Source organism: Notamacropus eugenii, chromosome 5 (genome assembly GCF_028372415.1).
Source record: "Notamacropus eugenii isolate mMacEug1 chromosome 5, mMacEug1.pri_v2, whole genome shotgun sequence".
In the NCBI taxonomy this organism is placed as follows: Eukaryota; Metazoa; Chordata; class Mammalia; order Diprotodontia; family Macropodidae; genus Notamacropus; species Notamacropus eugenii.
In genome coordinates this window covers 130,513,032-130,531,071 of record NC_092876.1, presented here as the reverse complement: position 1 = coordinate 130,531,071, position 18,040 = coordinate 130,513,032, and the positions used below count along the sequence as shown (strand labels likewise).

The following is an 18,040-nucleotide window of genomic DNA, read 5'->3' as shown; positions in this document are numbered from 1 at the left end:
TCAAATTTGCACTCCTCAATCCCATACGATTGTTGTGAGGAAGTGACTTTGTAAACTTTCATACTACTATGACATAAGCAGCTACCAATATAAGGAAATCAAAGAGACACGGGAAAATCTGTCTATAGTGATACAAAGCAAGAAAAGAAGAATCAAGAAATATCTGGTTTTGCATCTTGCCTCACTATCTTTGTAATTTTAAGCATGCAGCTAGGTGGTGCAGCGGATAGAGTGCCTGGCCTAGAGTTAGGAAGATCCATCTTTCTGAGTTCAAATCTGGCCTCAGATGCTTCCTAGCTATGTGACCTTGGGCAAGTTACTTATCCCTCTTTGCCTCAGTTTCCTCATCTGTACAATGAGCTGGAGAAGGAAATGGCAAAGAACTCCAGTATTTTTGCCAAGAAAACCCCAAATGGGGTCATGAAACATCAGACACCGCTGCTAAACAACAATCTCAAGCAAATTATTCCACCCACCTGGGCCTCAGTTTCTTTATCTGCAAAATGAGGGGAGTGGAGTAGATGGCCTCTGAGGTCCTCTCTAACTCTAGATCTATGATGCTATGGAATATAAGACAAATAAAACTCCTTTTCTTTTTTTTTTTGATGAGCCTAGGTCAGCTTAGCTCACCTAGACTAGAAGCACACCACTGCAATCCCAATTCTCATCAGCACAGAAGCTTAAACCACCTCTGCTGGTTTGCCCCTCCGTGAGCCCCTTAGTGGCCTTCTGATCCCAGGGGCTCCCCAAATTGGGGTCAGGTTGAGTGTGGATACCCAAACAGCTTTAGCCCTATTATATCATATGTAATTATTTGTAATAATTTAATAATTATTTTTCTAGGTAATATAGAATAATAATATATCACTACTAACAATTTAATAATTAGTTAATAATTACAGTATATTATATTATAGGACAACCTGAGCTCAAGTGATCCACCAACCTCAGCCTTCCCATGGCCGGGATTATTGGCCATTCCTCAACACACTTGGCCAGCTTTCTGTTTAGCTTTTAAGGCCCTTCACAACATGACCTAACGTATATCCAGTCTCAATGGACATGACTTTTCGTCTCACAGTCTATGGCCTTCTCGCTGTTTGTCTCACATGACACTCCATCTCTGCGTCTTTGCATCACCCATACCATACACCTGGAATAACCCCCTTTCTCCACCTCATAAAGTCCTTCTCTTACTTTCAGACACAGTCCAAGTACCTTCTTCTGCATGAAGTCTTTCCTGATCCCAACAACCACTAGTGTCTTCCCTCCTGGACTTCCTTGCTTTTAATTACTTTGAATATGTTTGTATTTATCTATTTTACACTTATATCTATTTACATAAGTATTTGTTATCTGTGTTCTTGCTCATATGTTTCTCATGGGAAATTAAGCTCCTCAAGGTCAGGGGTTATTTCATTCTTTGTGTTTGCATCTCTAGCATCCAGTGCATAGTAGGTGATTAATCAATACTTAACTGATTGAAACGGGATCTATGACTATTATTATCATTTGTGGACTTTGGGGGTAACCTGGGCTCTTTGCTAAAGTGGGATGGGAAACACTTTAGCAGGATGAGACTTTCTGTCCCCATCTTTTTCCCCCTGATGCCCTAGTTAGCCCCCGTTTAGTAGAACCACAGATGGAGTCCCAAATCCCATCACACTTGATTGCTTTGTTGATAAGTTTCACTTACTGATTTTTCCTTGTTTCCTTTCCTGAACAAGGGTTCAGTTTGTTGGTTGTATTAGGAAGTTGCTATGCTCTAAAAAAGGAACCAGGAGTCAGATTGGTAGAATGGACCAGAGCCCTGAGGTGGGTAGATCTTAGATTGGTGCAGCAGTGTCCTAGAACAGGAGACACCATTCTGGTCTTTGGGGCCACAACTGTGGACATGGTGGGAATAAAGCAAGGGTGGTTAGGGATTTGGTTCAATAGATCAGAACCAAAGGACCCAGCAGACATAAAGGCAAAGAAGGCCATTGGTGTCAAGGCCTCCAGATGGAACTGATTGGTCAAAGGGCTAAAGATTCTTAGGATCATTTCAGATGATGAGCTGAGGTATTACTAATTGCTAAATTACTATTTACTAATTACTATTGCTAGAGCAAATCCTCTTGGATAATTTATAGTGGGAGCAGAGTGGTATCAAACAGTTAATCAATTAATAAACATTTATTAAGTACCAGCTACAAGTCAGGCACTGCAGTAGGTGCTGGGGATACAAGTACAAGGAATAAAATAGTCCTACTTATAAGGAACAGCTCCCGTTCCAGTAGGAAATGGTAAGAATTAGCCTTTGTGAAAGTTATTTTGAAAGCTGCATCAAGGATGGATTAGAGAGAGAAAAGACCACAGGGAGGAAGAAGGGCAGAGACACCATCGCACAATCTAGGCAGGAGGTGATAAAGACCCAGACTAGATCAGTAAGTGACTTGCCCGAGGTCATACAGCTAGGAAGTGTCTGAGGCCAGATTTGAACTCAGAAAGATGGATCTTCCTGACTCCAGGCCAGGCACTCTATCCACTGCACCACCTAGCTGCATGTTTAAGATTATAAAGATAGTGAGGCAAGATTCAAAACTGGTTATTTCTCAGTTTTTCTCTTCTTGCTTTGCATCACTATAGACAAGTTTTCCCATGTTTCTTTGATTTCCTTATATTACTCCTTCCTTATGGCATAGTAGTATGAAGGATTACAAAGTAAGTGGAGAAGAGTAGAAAGATGAGAAGGTAAGAAGACCCTCTGGAGATCTGACTGTGTCATTTATCTACTTAAAGAAAGTATCTGTGGCTTCCCCATTGCTCCCAGGCTAACATAGAAACTCCTGATTCAGACATTCAAGGCCCTGCACAGTTTATCTCTAGCCCATCTGTCTAGTCTTATCTTCCAATAGTTCATGAATTCTATATTCCATTCAAACTAAACCATCAGCTATACTTTGACTATGTGCCGCCCTCTCCTGCTTCCTGACATTCATTTAGCCTGCACCACATGGAGCACACTCCTTCCTCCTCTCTTCCCATGGAAATCATAGGATTATGAATTCAGAGGTAGAAAAAACATTGGAGACCATCTGATAATAGCAGCAACACCACCACCAACAGCTAGTATTGATAGAGCACCTACTCTGTGCAAGGCACAATGCTAAGTACTTTGCAAATGTCTCACTTGATCCTTACAACAAGCCTGGGAGGGAGGGGGCTATGATTATCCCCATTTTACAGCTGGTAAAACAGAGGCCAACAGGGTTAAGTGACTTTGCCCAGGGTCACACAGCTAGGAAGCATCTGGTCTTCCTGACGCCATGCCCAGAACTATCCATTGTGCCACCAACTCTAGTCCAACTCTTTCATTTTACAGATGAGGAAACTGAGGTACAGAGAGAATAAGTGATTTGCCCAAGGTCATATAAGTGGGGCAGTGAGGTGGGGCAGTGCATACAGTTCTGGGCCTGGAGTCAGGAAGACCTGAGTTCAAATCCAGCCTCAGATACTTCCTAGCTCTGAGATCCTAGGCAAGTCACTCAATCCTGTTTGCCTCAGTTTCTTCATCTGGAAAATGAGCTGGAGCTGGAGAAGGAAATGGCAAATCACTCCAGTATCTTTGCCCAGAAAATCCCCAAAGAGTCAGAAACGACTGAAATGGCTAAACAACACCAATGACACATAGGTGGTAATAATAATAATTAATAAGAGCCAACATATATGTTGTACTTACTATGTGCCAGGCATTGCTAAGCACGTTACAATAATTATTTAATCCTTATAACAACCGTGGGAAGTAGTTTCTATTGTTAACTTCATTTTACAGAGGAGGAAACTGGGGTAGACAGTGGTTAAACTGACTTGCCCACGATCACACAGCTAAGAAGTATCCAAGCAGAATTTGAACTCAGGTCTTCCTTACTCCAGGCTCAGCACTCTATGCTCAGTGCCCCTGTATTGTCTTTATTGTGTATATGCTGTTTCCACCCCATTTGACTTGAAGCTCTCTTTACAGAAGAGACCTTAATGTCCCTAGAGTCAAACACATATCTGGCCGCTTACTTTTTTTGTCCAGACTTTCAATTTCATTGGTGTAAGGCACTCCCAGTGAGGAAGCTGTCTCCACCAATGTGGTCTTCAAATGATAGTCACCTGGGAAACTGAAAAGTTAAATGACTTGCCTAGGATCACACAATCAGTAAATGTCAGCTCTTCCTAATAATGTCAGCTCTTTATTTGCTAAGTCATGGTATTTCTGTTTAATCAATGCTTGTTGAATCGAACTGGCTTGAAGCCAAATGGACAGGACTTTGTAACTTTGTGACTGTGTTGGACAGGGAAAATGAGGGAAAAGGAAGAGGCAGAGACAGTTCTTGGTGTCGGGGAGGCAGGTGAGAGAGAAGAGGGTTTTAAAAGAGGATGAGGAGCCAGAATGTGCCAGGAATCTGAATCCCTCTTTCTCTTCCCCAGGCAAACTGCATTCAGGGTGAGTACAGGGAAGATCAGTCACTCACCACTCCTCGGTACAACTGCAGGGTCTCCTCTTCAGCTGATTTCTCATATGACCCATCTAGAAAACCAAGGGGGAAACAGATTCACTGGTCACAGGCATACAAACTGGATTGCTCCTGGTATTTTCTTTGGGCTTAAGTCTTTTTAAAAAAAAATTTTCTTTTAAAAAAATTAATTGTCTTGCCTTCTCAATGGGTAATGGAGGGGATGGAGGAAAGGAGAGAATTTGAAACTAAAAATAAAATTAAAAAACCAAGCATCTAAGCATTCATTATCTCTCCTTTCCATCCTCCCATTGAAGAAAAAAAGAAAAAGAAAACAAAACCTTTTAAAGAAATATACATAGTCAAGCAAAATAAATTCCCACATTAACCACATGAAAATGTATATCTCAGTCTGCAGCCTGAGTCCATCACATTTCTGTCAGGATGTGGCTTCCTTGACAGTCCTCTGGAAAGAGGTGTCAAACTCATGCCCATCAGCAAAACTCCCCAAGCACTGCCCCCAATGAGATTAAAATATAATTGGGGAATGTTTAACAAAATAAATAAAAATTAATACAACATAGATAACGTCAACTGTGGTTTTCGAAGTCAATATGCAGCCCTCCAGGATCTGTTTCTATTTAAGTGTGACACCCTGCTCTGGAATCATGACGGTTCTTTGCATTGATCACAATTGGGAAGTTTTTCAGAGTTGTTTGCCTTCCCAATGTAGATGTTCCTTACAGTGTTTTCCTGGTTCTCCTCCCTTCATTTTGCAACTGTTCATACATATCTGCTAATAGCACAGTAGTATTACAATATGTACATAATTTATTTAGTCAATCCCCAATTAATGGGACTAACTTTAGTTTCCAGTTTTTTTGCTAGAGAAATTAGAGTCCCATGAAGTCTTTCCAGGATTAAAACTATTCAGCTTTCCTCCTTTAGCACTTGAGAACCAAGTTTAAACATGTTTCTATATCTTCTGTGTGTATATCTGTCTCTTCCCCTTGCCTCCCAAAAGAGGCTGTATCTGTACTGTGGGCAAACTGATGATTTGAAAGAAATAAAACATCATGATGAGGTGCAAACTTGCAGAAGAAGAGGAAATGTTGAAGAGAACTGGTTGCTGAAAAGAAGCTGAGAAGATTCCTAGGAAGTGATCACCCTATCTTAGAGTCTTTGGTATATAAGAAAGAGTAAGTAAGAAAGAGACTGGCCTAGATTTGGGGAAAATACATTCCAAAGAGTTCTGAAGGCATAGAGGCAGGATCCCATGGCCTAAAATACTACAAGGTCCCAGAAAGGATGTGTAGTTCTCAATCCCGAAATTCTGAGGATGAAAACACAATGATTCCAATAAGGAGGAATAAGCAGGAGTTGTTTAATGAGACCACGTGGGTGCACAGATTATCAGTTTAAGATTTAGAAGACATGTCACTTCTCTTAAACTGGAAGATAAAAGGAGTTGGTGGAATTTATTTTATCATGTATCCAAAGGCAATAAGAACCACCATTTTATGGGCCATCTGGTTGACTTTCATTGAAGTGCTTATAACAGGTTTGCAAAAAGACCAATATGAAAATATAACTTTAGCTCAGCTCGTATGTACCAACACCTGTTTTAGAGGATGAGGAATCAGAGAAATTCTATGAAGAACTTGATAATCTCCTTCAAATTAAATCAGCTTATAGTGTCATATAGTATAATAACTTCAACAAAAAGATGGGCATTAGGGAATATGGAAAGAAAAAATGAGTTGGAAAATATGGTTCAGGAGTAAGAAATGTGATAACCTAGAAGCTTGTAGACTACACAGAAGCTTCATGCCTTTGTACCACAAATGCCTTCTCTTAGAAAAAGAGATCCAAAATATAGTGAGTACTGAATATCACAAAAATGAAATTATCATTTAACAAACAAGAAAAAAATGATTGCTGATGTGGGAATTATTTCCAAATCAGCTATTTGACTTATTAGAGCAAATGTCAAATTTAGTATCAAACTAGAGAAATAAAAATTGAGGCAACTTCTGTCTGACCTATTTTTAAAAAGTATTGATGCCTCAAAATGGGAAATGGATGAAAGAACAAGCTTCAACACTGATTCTTACTATTTCCTAAAGAAAGTTAACCTGAATAGATCACTACTCATAATGAGACCAAAAGGACTGTTAAACTTCCTCCATCAAGACAACACTTATGCTTCCTTCTAAGCAGAGAGATATGGCAGCCAAGGGCATCACTGATTTGGAATATAAACTCATTGTAAACTCTTATGGAGGAAGGTGGTGGAAGATTGTGAGAAGTATAAAATGGTAAGAACACGCAGAGGAAAAAAAAAACAAATTTAAATGAAATCTGGTAAGAAACCTAACCAAGCAAAGTTATTCTGAGGACACTGAAGGATAAAGCTGGACCAAGCAAAACAATGAGAAGAAAAATGGAGAAAATTTGTAAAGATTTTTACAACACTCTTCACCATCAGTAACAGTGGAATCATCACTAGTTTAGACTCTTAACATTACCATCCTAGATATGAAACACAGGGAAGTAGAAACAGCACAGAAGAAAACAAATATGGGAAGAACAGTTAGAATGGATCAAATGTATATAAAAGGACGTTCATGCTGAAGGCAACATAATTTTAAAGGTTTGGAGTAACTGATTCTTAATATAAATGAAAAAGAAATGATACCAAAAGCTTGAGAAAAAATTTTAGACATTATTATTAGTATTATAAAAAATTCCAATGAGAAATCATAAACAAATAATGACCCAGATGCTCACTTTTCCATCTCTAGTAGATTTTTATGAGACTAATCTATCCAAATATCAAGGACATCTTTCATAAAGGTTTGAGATGGGAACAGTCAGGTTTTTGCTAACTATATTCTATAATGGACCAAATTTTTACAGTTAGAATACATTGAAAAGTGAAGAGTATACAAGATATTACTGTACTTAAAGCTTGTTTGATTGAATAAAGCATTTGATCCAGTAGACAAACCACATAAAGGATCTCCTCCCACAAGGTAACTCCCACGAATATGGCAAAATCATACAAAATTCCTTGAAAGATGTAACAAGAGGGAGAACTTTGCTCCATGATCCTCTGGTTATTACTTTTGAGCAAGGCACAAAATAGGGAGATGGATGACTTCCAGACATACCAGAGGTAACTAGGTGGTGCAGAAAATAGAACATTGGGCTTGGAGTAGGGAAGACGAGTTCTAATGTGACCTCTGATTTTCCTCAACTGTAAAATGAGGGAAATAATGATAGCACTTACTTCCTAAGATTATTGTGAGGATCAAATGAGCTACATTTGTACAGAGCTTAGCATAGTGCCTGGCACGTAATGGAGACTATATAAATGTTGGTTATTATTTCTTGCCACTATCATGAAGGATGTCCAGTGTGGGATACAAAGGAAAGAAGGATTTCCTAAAATGGTGAAATCTCCAAGAATTTCTTGTTTGTGGGTGATGCAGCGCTGTGCCCCATAATGTAGCACATTAAGATCAAAATCACTCATAAAAGTTTTGTCTGACTGTTCACACAGGAAAAACCAAGTGAATGAACAATATCTATCATCCAGATCAGAATAAGCAGTTGGAAGGATGACCCAGAGAGATGATTCATTCTTCAGTATATATTAGGCAGACATGGCAAATGACAATGAGCTCAACCCCGAGTTAAAGAAGAGTGGGTTGGATTTCTTTTGTGAAAAAGCTTTCCCTTGAAACAAAGGCCCATCTTTTAAACAATAGAATTCTTCAGATGACTGTAAATGACTGTGAATCAGAGGATACCAGTCTCTGAAAAATTAAAGTCAAGTGTCATCCAAAAGGCAATTGTGAGGCACATGGTATGTGTGAGTCTGCTTCAATATATTATAAAGGATGTCTTCAGAGAGATCTAAGACACCCCCCTGCCCCCAATAACTTGTCATGTACAAAGAGTAAAGGATGACTCATAGATGGCCTATGTGTTCTGTTAATGTCCAGATAACATCAAGATACCTAAAGAAAAGCCACCAGCCTGTTGGGTGAACTTCTTTTGTAGAATCTATGGGGGAATATTAACATGAATCACACAGGATGGATAGACATGGATAAGTAGTGATCTGGTTTTTTTTTGAGGAAGTACCCACATTGAAGAGATTACAGACCCAGAGAGGTATGTCCTGGGGATGGATCCACAAAATAAGGCAGTAACAGATGATCCATACAAAAGATTAGCACAAACCTGTGAGAATAGTCCCTATAGTGTGAAAGCTCAGAATGAACCAAGGTTTGTAAGAAATACTAAGGACAACGAAAAGGGCTTTAAAAAAGCCAAATAACTTTGAAAAACTTAAGAAATTTGATCACTGTAATGGACAACCATGATTCCAGAGGACTGATGATACAACAAATTGCTGATTCTCTGACAGAGAAGTGAGGCATTGAAGTGGCAAAATGAAACATAAATTTTTAGACACAGACTTTGTGTCCACAGACTTGGAAAGATAAAATGAAAGTGGTTACTGGGGAGCTGAAACCCAGGGTAAGCCAGTAGATGCTAAGAGAATATCAAACTGATCAAGCCCTCAGGAGCTGCTTTTGATAATCTCTGAAAAATCATGAAGAATGTGAGAAGACTAGATTCGTCACACATGAGCATGGAGGTTTCACAAATAGGAAGAAGGTAGATTCCTTCATGTGTGGGCCAGTAAATTTGACTATCATTCTTGACAGAATTTCATAATGTATTATTAAAAGGAAGGTCTGTGAGCATTTGGAAAAGGAAGTGGTGATCCCTATGATCCAGCATGAGTTTATTTTTTTAAAAAATCCTACCAGACTTATCACATTTTAGCTACTAGATTGGTAGATGAGGGGAATGCTAACCAATTCAATTCTATATGCATTTAAGTGCCTGTCCTTGGTACTGAGGATGCAAAGACTTAGGAGCTTCCATTCTGCTGGGGATAGGAGAGGGGTGATGGTGCCCCATGATACAAGCATGCAAGTAAATAAATACAATGTGAGTATGGAGTATTTTTAAGAGGGGGAGAATAGTGATAGTTTTGGGGGATGAGGAAAGGCCTCATGGTAGAAGTTGGCACCTATGCCAAGTTTGGAACAGAACAAAAAATCCTGCAAGTGAAAGTGAGGAGAGAACATTCAAACATGGGGGACAATTTATGTAAAAGTGCAATAGGGAATAATCATGGTCTATCTAGATTTCATCAAGACATTTGATAAACTCTCTCCTACTGTGAGTATGATACAGAAATGTGGGCAAGGTTGGGTACATTGAAAAGTGATTGAATGAATGACCAGATCAATAGGTTTATGGATCAACGTTGATCCATGGATCATGGATCATGAGAGACCATGGAGGGAGGTCTCTCCTGATCAGATCCCAAAGGTTCTGTCCTTGTCTTTGTTCTAACTGACATTTTTTATCAGTAACTTGCTTAAAGGCCAAATAATATACTTGCCAAATTTGAGTATGATAGGGGAAGAGAAAGAGAAGGGAGAGAGAATAAGCATTTACTTTATCTTATTGAACAGGAAGCTGAGAAGGTTAGCTAAACTGGATGACAGAATTATGACCTAAAATACCTTAGAAAGCTTGAAAAATGGGCTGAATGAAATGCACGTATTTATAGGGTTGATTAGAAAACACAAGTTCATATGAAGGTCTTAGCTGACCCCAAGCTTGGTGATATCAACGTATGCTAACTGAATATTGACTAGAGGGAACTTATCATCTCTTCTCATCAGAACACACATTTAGATCACTGTGTTCTGGGACCATGTTTTAGGGATGAGTTTGATAAGTTAAAGCACATTCAGGGGAAGAAGATCAGAATGGGGACAGGAACAGAGACTGTTATATGAGGATCAGCTGAAAGAGCCATGGTAGCTGTCTTCATGCAGTGGAAGAAGACCGAGTCTTCTGTGCAGGGCACCGATTTTGGCTCAGTATTTGACAAAGCTCTGTAACAATTAGGCCTGTCTAACAGTGTAAGTGCCCCTTCCCTGGAGGGTTAGACCCAGGGAATCCACAGCTACCTGTGGGCATAGTGCAGAGGGGATCCCTGCTTGGGTACAGTGGATTGGTGGCCTGCTCGTCTGACTCTGAGGGTTTGTGACTCTCACTCAGCAGAGTGTGAGGAGTACAGCAAAATGCTTAAAAGTTGTGTCTACCGTCTCAAGCTGGCCATGCCATTAGAATCAGGGCCAGGGGCAAGTTTATATTACCAAATCAGAGGCAAAGTTAGCTTGTCACACTGTGCCTCCCAGCTCTGACCTTTTATGTTCTGGGGCTCCTTTTAGCTTTAAAAGCCTATATTTTAAGGTCCTTGCCAGTCTTGACGTTCTATATTTTAAGGTTCTGCACCGTCCTACCCCCCTCGCACATTCTAAGGTCCTACCCTAATAATCCCAATGACAAACAAAGTCTCAAGGGCAAAAATGGTGAAAAAGTCTCTCTTGAGCACGTGTTAGATAACAGCTCCACACCATCCTCTAGTGGTAGCCCCATGTACTACAAACTCCTACTTCAGACCCTCCCTCCCAGGCCATTTCTTGAATCCATAGTTGTGAAGGATGTGAGGAAGCTTCTTATTCCATGGCTAATGTGACCCTAAACCTAAGCCGTACATAGCTTAAATAAAAGCATCCACTGAGGCCTTGCTCATGAGTCACCTCCTCCAAGAAGTCTTCTCTGACCATCTCTACTTAACCCTGGTCTAGGTCAAACAGTTCAGTTAATTATTCTCTAACTATTCAGGATGTCAGGATCTATATGTGTGAAAGAGTCAGAGAGATTATATGAGAAAAAACTGTGTGTGTGTGTGTGTGTGCGCGTGTGTGTGTGTGTAAGAGTAAGAGTGGATGCAAGAAAGAGTGAATTGCTTCGGTGTAGCATGATAAGTCTGGTCTCTGAGGCTAGACTGGGAAATAGGGACTCTGGCAAGTCCATTCACATCATTAGGCCTCCACTTCCTCATCTGTAAAATGGGGATGATATGTATACTAGTTACCCTTCTAGGTTGTTGTATCCTGATCTTAATGACAGAGCACTAACTCTCTATGTGTTTCAAGTTGATGATCAAAGGCCACCAAAGGCAATAGAGTAAGGGTAAGTAAGTGTATGGTATAGTAGAAACATCCCTAGGCTGGGGAGCATGGGGACAACAGGGGACCTGGGTTCTAATCTTGGTTCTGCCACTGATTAATTGAATTTTGGTTATTAAATTGATCATTTCTACTTCTATAGTCCTTTACACTTGGTAAACTCTGAGGTATATATTAGTATGATTATTTTATAGATGTGGAAACTGAGGGTCAGCGAAGATAAATTACTTGCTCAAGGTCACAGAGTTGTAGACCCATTCTTAGGTACACTGGCTCCAAATTCAATGAAATCCCAGTTTCCACTACAACATAAGCCTCTATAAAATGCTTCTATAAAATGAGGAATTTGGACTAGGTGACGTCTAAGGGGTCTTCCATCTCTGGTTTTTCTATATTCTTCCCTGTCCCCCCCAAAAAGGGGAAGAGAATCAAGCCTTCAGATGCTCTGATCCAAACACATATCTGGAGTTCTGTGTCCAGTTCTAGAGCCATGCTTTAGGAATGACTCTAAAACCAGAGCACATCCAGAGGAGGGGGATCAGGATAGGAAGGAGACTGGACATGATGTCACTTGAGGATCGATTGGAATTCTACAATTAATAGACCTGTGAGCTTGACTTTAATTCTTGGCAACATGGATGAATGGGATGATGAGTAGCATGAGCCAGTATGGCTTAACCTAGAACAGATCATGCCAGACTAACCTCCTTTCTTTTCTTGACTGGACAACTCAACTGGCTGATAGATCAGGGGTCAGCTGTAGACATAGGTTACCTTAGATTTTATCAATGCAATTGAAAAAGTCTCTTGTATTTTTGTAGAAAAGATGGAGAGGCATGGACCAGATGATAGTACAAATATTGGGCTTGCAATTGGTTGAATGGACAGACCCAAAGAGAGGTCACTGAGGGTCAAATGTCAGCTTGGAAGACAGTTGCTAGTGAACATGACTAATGTGAAAATGTGTTTAATAGGAATGTATTTGTAGAACTTATGTAAGATTGCATGCCATCTTGGGGAGGGAGGAGAGAGGGAGGAGGAGAAAATTTGGAACTTATGGAAGTGATTGTTGAAAACTGAAAACAAATAAATTAATAAATTTGGAGAAAAAAAAGATTGCTAGTAAAGTGTCTGCTATGGATCTATGGCTGGCCCTGTCCTGTTTAACAATTTTATCAATGACCTGGATAAAATATTAGGAGGCTTGCTTATCAAAACTGCAAATGATACCAAAATGAGGGGTAGAGATGACACATTGGATATCAAGGGTAAGCGTCCAAACACACTTAGATGGGCTGGAACATCAGGCTGAACTTAACAGGGTGAAGATAAAATAGAATGGCAATAAAGGCAAAGTTGTACAGTTGGGCTCAAAAAACCCAACTTCTCAAGTATAAGATGGAAGAGGCATAGATAAATATCAGTTCATTTGAAAGAGATCTAGGGAGCAAGAAGGCACTATGTTAATAATAGCAAGCATGTATGTGTTACTTGATGGTTTGCAAAGTGCTTTACATGGCTTACCTCTTTTGATCTTCATAATAACTCTGTGAATGTTTTTATTATCCCCATTTTACCCCAGGCTGGAAAAAAGATTAAGTGACTTGCTTGATGTCACATAACTAAGTAAATATCTCAAGTAAGATTTCAAGGTCTTCCTAACTCCAAGTCAACACTTAACGCACTGTATCACCTACCTGCTTAAATTGTTCATACCCTTTGACCCAGTGATCTCACTACTGAGCAAGGAGGTAAAGAAGCAAAAGTGAAAACAACACTAAAGAGTGGCCAAACCCTACGATCTGTGATGACTGAATCTCCATCCTAGAAAACTTGTTCTTATTAGAGAGATGGATAGGTATGGGGACAGAATGCTGGATAGGCTGCCAGATGTGGTAGATTTGTCAGTTGGCTTTGTCCAACTTATTCTTTGTTATGGGGGATGGGGTAGATTAATGGAAGGAGTATATCAGGGAAGTACTTTAGTATAAAAATAGAAGGTATCAATGACAAATTTTTAAAAGTCTTAGGTTCTTAGTAAACTGCAAAATCTGGATGTATTGACAGAATACTACAAGAGCCAAGAAAGGAAAGGCAGCAGAAGTATTTCTTGCTCTATTTAGAGAGACCTAGTGTCTGGGACTAGGAAGGTAAGAGTGACGCTGTGTTCTGTCCTCATCAGACCACAGCTGGAGAATGCTGGAGAATGTTCAGTTCTGTGTTCCATATTTAAAGAAGGAGGTTGATGAGCTGGAGAGTATCCGTTAAACAGGATGATGTGAGGCCTTGAGATCTTACCATATGAAGACTGGTTCAAGAACCTGGGGATGTTTTGCTTGAAGAAAAGCTTTAGAGGAGACACGATAGCTGTCTACTTGTATTTAAAGAACCACCACTTAGAAGAGGAATTGGACCTGTTCAGCTTGAACCCAGAAGACAGAATTAAGACCAAAGGGCAGAAGTTAGAAAAAGGGAAAATTTAGGTTTGACATGAGAAAAAAAAAAACTTCCTGAAGTTAACTCTGTCCAGAAGTAGCCGTGTGGGTTAGTGGACTGGCTCTCACTAGAGAGCTTCAGGGAAAGGGCAGATATACCTTTTGGGTATGTTAGAGAAGGAATTTGTGTTTAAGAAAAGGTTGGAATAGATGTTCTCTGAGACTATTTCTAACTCTGCGATTCTGCAACATTTTATATTCTAAGATCCCTTCTAACTCTGGCATTTTATGTTTTAAAGTTCCTTCCTACTCGAACATCCTATGTTCTAAAATCCTTTCTAGCTCTAGCTAGATCCCTTCCAGTTCTGACATTCTCTGACCTATAGTCTCTCCAAGTTCTAACATTCTGTATTCTAAGGCTCCTTTCATCTCTGACATTCTATGTTCTAAGCTCCCTCCAGCACTTTCATTCCATGTTCTGAGGTCCCTTCTAGCACAGATGATCTAGGTCAATCACATTGGCAAGCTTTGACTTACCTTTACAGGTGTGACAGCAGGAGTCAGGCACTGGGACAGGTGTAGGGCAGCTGGTTTCAGGACATGTCATGAGGCCACAGTAGATTTGGCCTTCCTGGGAAAGAGAACAGCAAACAAGTTCAGTGAATGGGCCTGTTGCTCTTGGAGACTAGACATAGAATATCAAAGCTGGAATGGATTTGAGATTGTAGAACACAGAATGTTCTACCATGCTGGAAAGGATCTTAGCACAGAGAATACAAAATATCAGCTTAGGAAAGGGCCCATAAGATCCTCTAGAATGTTGAGGAAGCTAGTGGGAGGTACAGAAGGTGTAAGTGGCCAGAGGGCTAAACTGAAGGTCGGAAAAATCCAAGGTCAGGTTCTACTCTGACATTTTTCACTGTTTGGTCAAGCAAGTCACAGCCTGAGGCTTAGTTTCCTTGTCTGTAAAATGTGAGGATGGACACCTTCCTACCTTACAGGGATTTGTGAAACTCAAATTAATAATAGGTAGCATTTATATAGTATTTTGAGGTCTGAAACATATATATGTTAATACAATTCACAACAGCCCTGGGAGGAAAGTGTCATTATCGTCCCCATTTAACAGATGAGAAAAGTGCCTTTATTTCTATCCCCAGCACTTAGCCAAGTAGCTGGCACAGAGTCAGTGCTTAATTAATGATTATTGATTTGTCTTAACCTGGGCACAGTGAAGTGAGTTGCTCAGAATCACCCACGTAGTAAGTGTCTCAGTCCTCTGTCTTGTCTTCAGCTTGTTTGTACATATTTGTTTGCTTGCCATCTTCCCCATTGGATTGTAAGCTCCTTGAAGTCAGGGACTGCCTTTTGCCTCTTTCTGTATGCTCAGGGTTTAGCATGGTGCCTGGCACATAGTAGGTGCTTAATTTATTAGCTGATTATTATTAGTTTTTATTAGTCCATTGACTGACTCAGGATTCAAATTCAAGGCTTCCTGATTCTAAGTCCAACATTCTATCCACATCGCCATCTAGCTGCCTCATATATCCTTATCATCCATCAGCTATCCAATGAGGATCATGGGTACAAAGGACTACATGGGTCAGTTATTAGGAAGACCGAGTTTGAGATTTACAGAAAAATTTCAGCCCTGTTTGGATTCAGTGACCTCCATGTAAAAAGTCAAGGATGCGTTGACTGCCCTTTAGAGAGAGGCATCTCATTGAATCGGGTGGGAAGGACATCATCACATCAGGAATCTGAGACTTAGGTTCTCATATTGTTTTTTTCCACCAATTTGTTTTATGAATTAGACAAGCCATTTCCCTTCTAGGGACCTTAGACTCCTGCTCTGTAAAAGGAGGGGATTGGACTTAATGACCTCCATGGTGCCTAAAAGCTTCAGTGACTTGATATTTCTGTCAAAGTTATTAAGAAATTTTGGCCCTGCCCTTAGGAGTAAGAATGGTAACTCCTATTTCCACAGTACTTTAAGGCTTGGAAAGCTCTGACTTCCCAGTGGCCCTGTGGGGTAGAAAGTCTGATTATTTTCAGATGAGAAAGCTGAGGTTCAGAGAAGTTACGTGGTCTGCTCATGGTCACAGAGCTAGTAAATGTCAGAGGCAGGATTCGAACCCACGTCTTGTGACTGCATGCCCGACCTGCTTTTCACTGCACTATGTTATCTCAAGAATAAGCTCCATTTCACTGGAAAATAAAAGTAACTTTCATTTATATGGTATAGTCTAGTTATGCATTATTGTTTTGATTCTTATAAAAGATAACAGGGTGTGGATTTTGATTCCTGTTTTATGAACTCATTTTATAAAACTCAGATCCGCGGCTCAAAGCCAGTCTCTTCCTCGTCTTCTTGGTCTCTTCTTTGTCTTACAATGGGCTGCCTTCCAAGGCTGCTAGCTCCTCATTCCCATCTCACATTGCATAAATGACTTACATTACACTAGAACTCCACTCGTATATTAGATACTTGCTCCTGGTCCTTCCACCACCCTTCTGCCTTTACTTGAGGGAAAATAAAGGGCTAGATGAAGTTAAAGGTCCTTCCCAGCTCTGACATTCTGTGTTCTAAGGTTCCTCTCAGCTCTGACATTCTGTGTTCTAAGGCCTTTTCCAGCTCTGACATTCTGTGTTCTGAGGTTCTCCTCAGCTCTGACATTCTGTGTTCTAATTCTAAGATCCCTCCTAGGTTTGATATTCCTTGTTCTAAGGTCCTTCCCAGCTCTGACATTCTGTGTTCTAAGGCCTCTTCCAGCTCTGACATCCTGTGTTCTAAGGCCCTTCCCAGCTCTAACATTTTATGTTCTAAGGTCTCTTCCAGCTCTGACATTCTGTGTTCTGAGGTTCCTCTCAGCTCTGACATTCTGTGTTCTAAGGTCCCTCCCAGCTCTGACATCCTGTGTTCTATGTTCTAAGGATCTTTCTAACTCTGCTATTTTCTATTCTAAGGTTCCTTCAAGCAGACATTTTATGTTCTACATTTGAAGGTTCCTTTCAGTTCTGATATTCTATGGTCTAAGTAAAAAAACCACCAAGTGCCCCTATCCAAATCTGTGGTTTCTTCTCCATCCAAGGGGCAGCTTACAGGTGTGAAATCATGGGGTGTGCAGGCATGAGCTGTGTGTATACAGAGTGATCTATTTCACCAGCCTGGGACGTGCTGAGAGGGCAGAACCAGGGAATATTTAGATTGGTAAAGTTTCCGAGGCCAGGAGAGGCCATACTCAGCAGTTTTCACCTCTCTCCTTTCCCAAGACTCTGGAATAGTTCTCTAAGCAAAGCCACCACAGTCTCCTCAACCGGCCGCCTTCCTGGCACCCACAGACCCTCCAGATCTGGGGAGACTCAGCACAACGGTAAGCTGTGTGTATGCCAGTCAGCTGCCCATTCTGGAAGGGCAGAACTGTGGCACGGCTCGGCCCTTGGGCTCTGGTGGAGTCAAGGGGTCTGAAAGTAGGTCACTCCTAGAGTGCCCCCAGAGTGCCCCTGTTCCCAGCTCAGTGGGAACTTTGGGACATCTTGAGAGAAGAGATAGAGGGGTACAGTGGATCGCTGGATTGGGAGTCAGAAGAGCTGGGTTGGAATCCCAGGGCCTGCCTGCCTCCTCTCCCCACTCCAACCAACCCGAGGAAACAGCTAAGCCAAAGAGAAGGACCAAAGTCCTGAAGCAGAAAAAGCCTTAGTCTATGAGTTCTGACACCTGGGTGGGGGGGGGGGGGGAGGGGGGGGCGGGGCGGCTTATTGTCTACTTCATCACTGACTTTTTGTGTGCCCTTCCTTTTGAGAGGAATACTTACTAGGGGATAGGAAGGAAGGAAGGCAGGAAGGAAGGAAGGGACAGAAGGAGGGAAAGAGGGAGGCAGTAAGGAAGGCAAGAAGGAAGGAAGGGAATATTTATTAAGTGCCTACCATGTGCTAGGTACTGGGCTAAATACTTTACAAATCATACCTCAGTTAATCCTCCCTA

General features: G+C 40.8%; 1 protein-coding gene across 4 annotated transcripts in view; it reads right to left on the bottom strand.

Annotated features, from left to right (window-relative positions):
- The window catches only part of CHRDL2 (chordin like 2), an 82,038-nt gene that overhangs the window by 22,411 nt on the left and 41,587 nt on the right, over positions 1–18,040 (bottom strand). For all 4 annotated transcript variants that reach the window (XM_072610851.1, XM_072610847.1, XM_072610848.1 and 1 more), the window contains 2 exons: positions 14,593–14,686; positions 4,503–4,558 (listed from right to left, as the gene is read on the bottom strand). In XM_072610851.1, the coding sequence (XP_072466952.1) occupies positions 4,503–4,558; positions 14,593–14,686 (150 nt within the window). The remainder of the gene's footprint in view (positions 1–4,502; positions 4,559–14,592; positions 14,687–18,040) is intronic.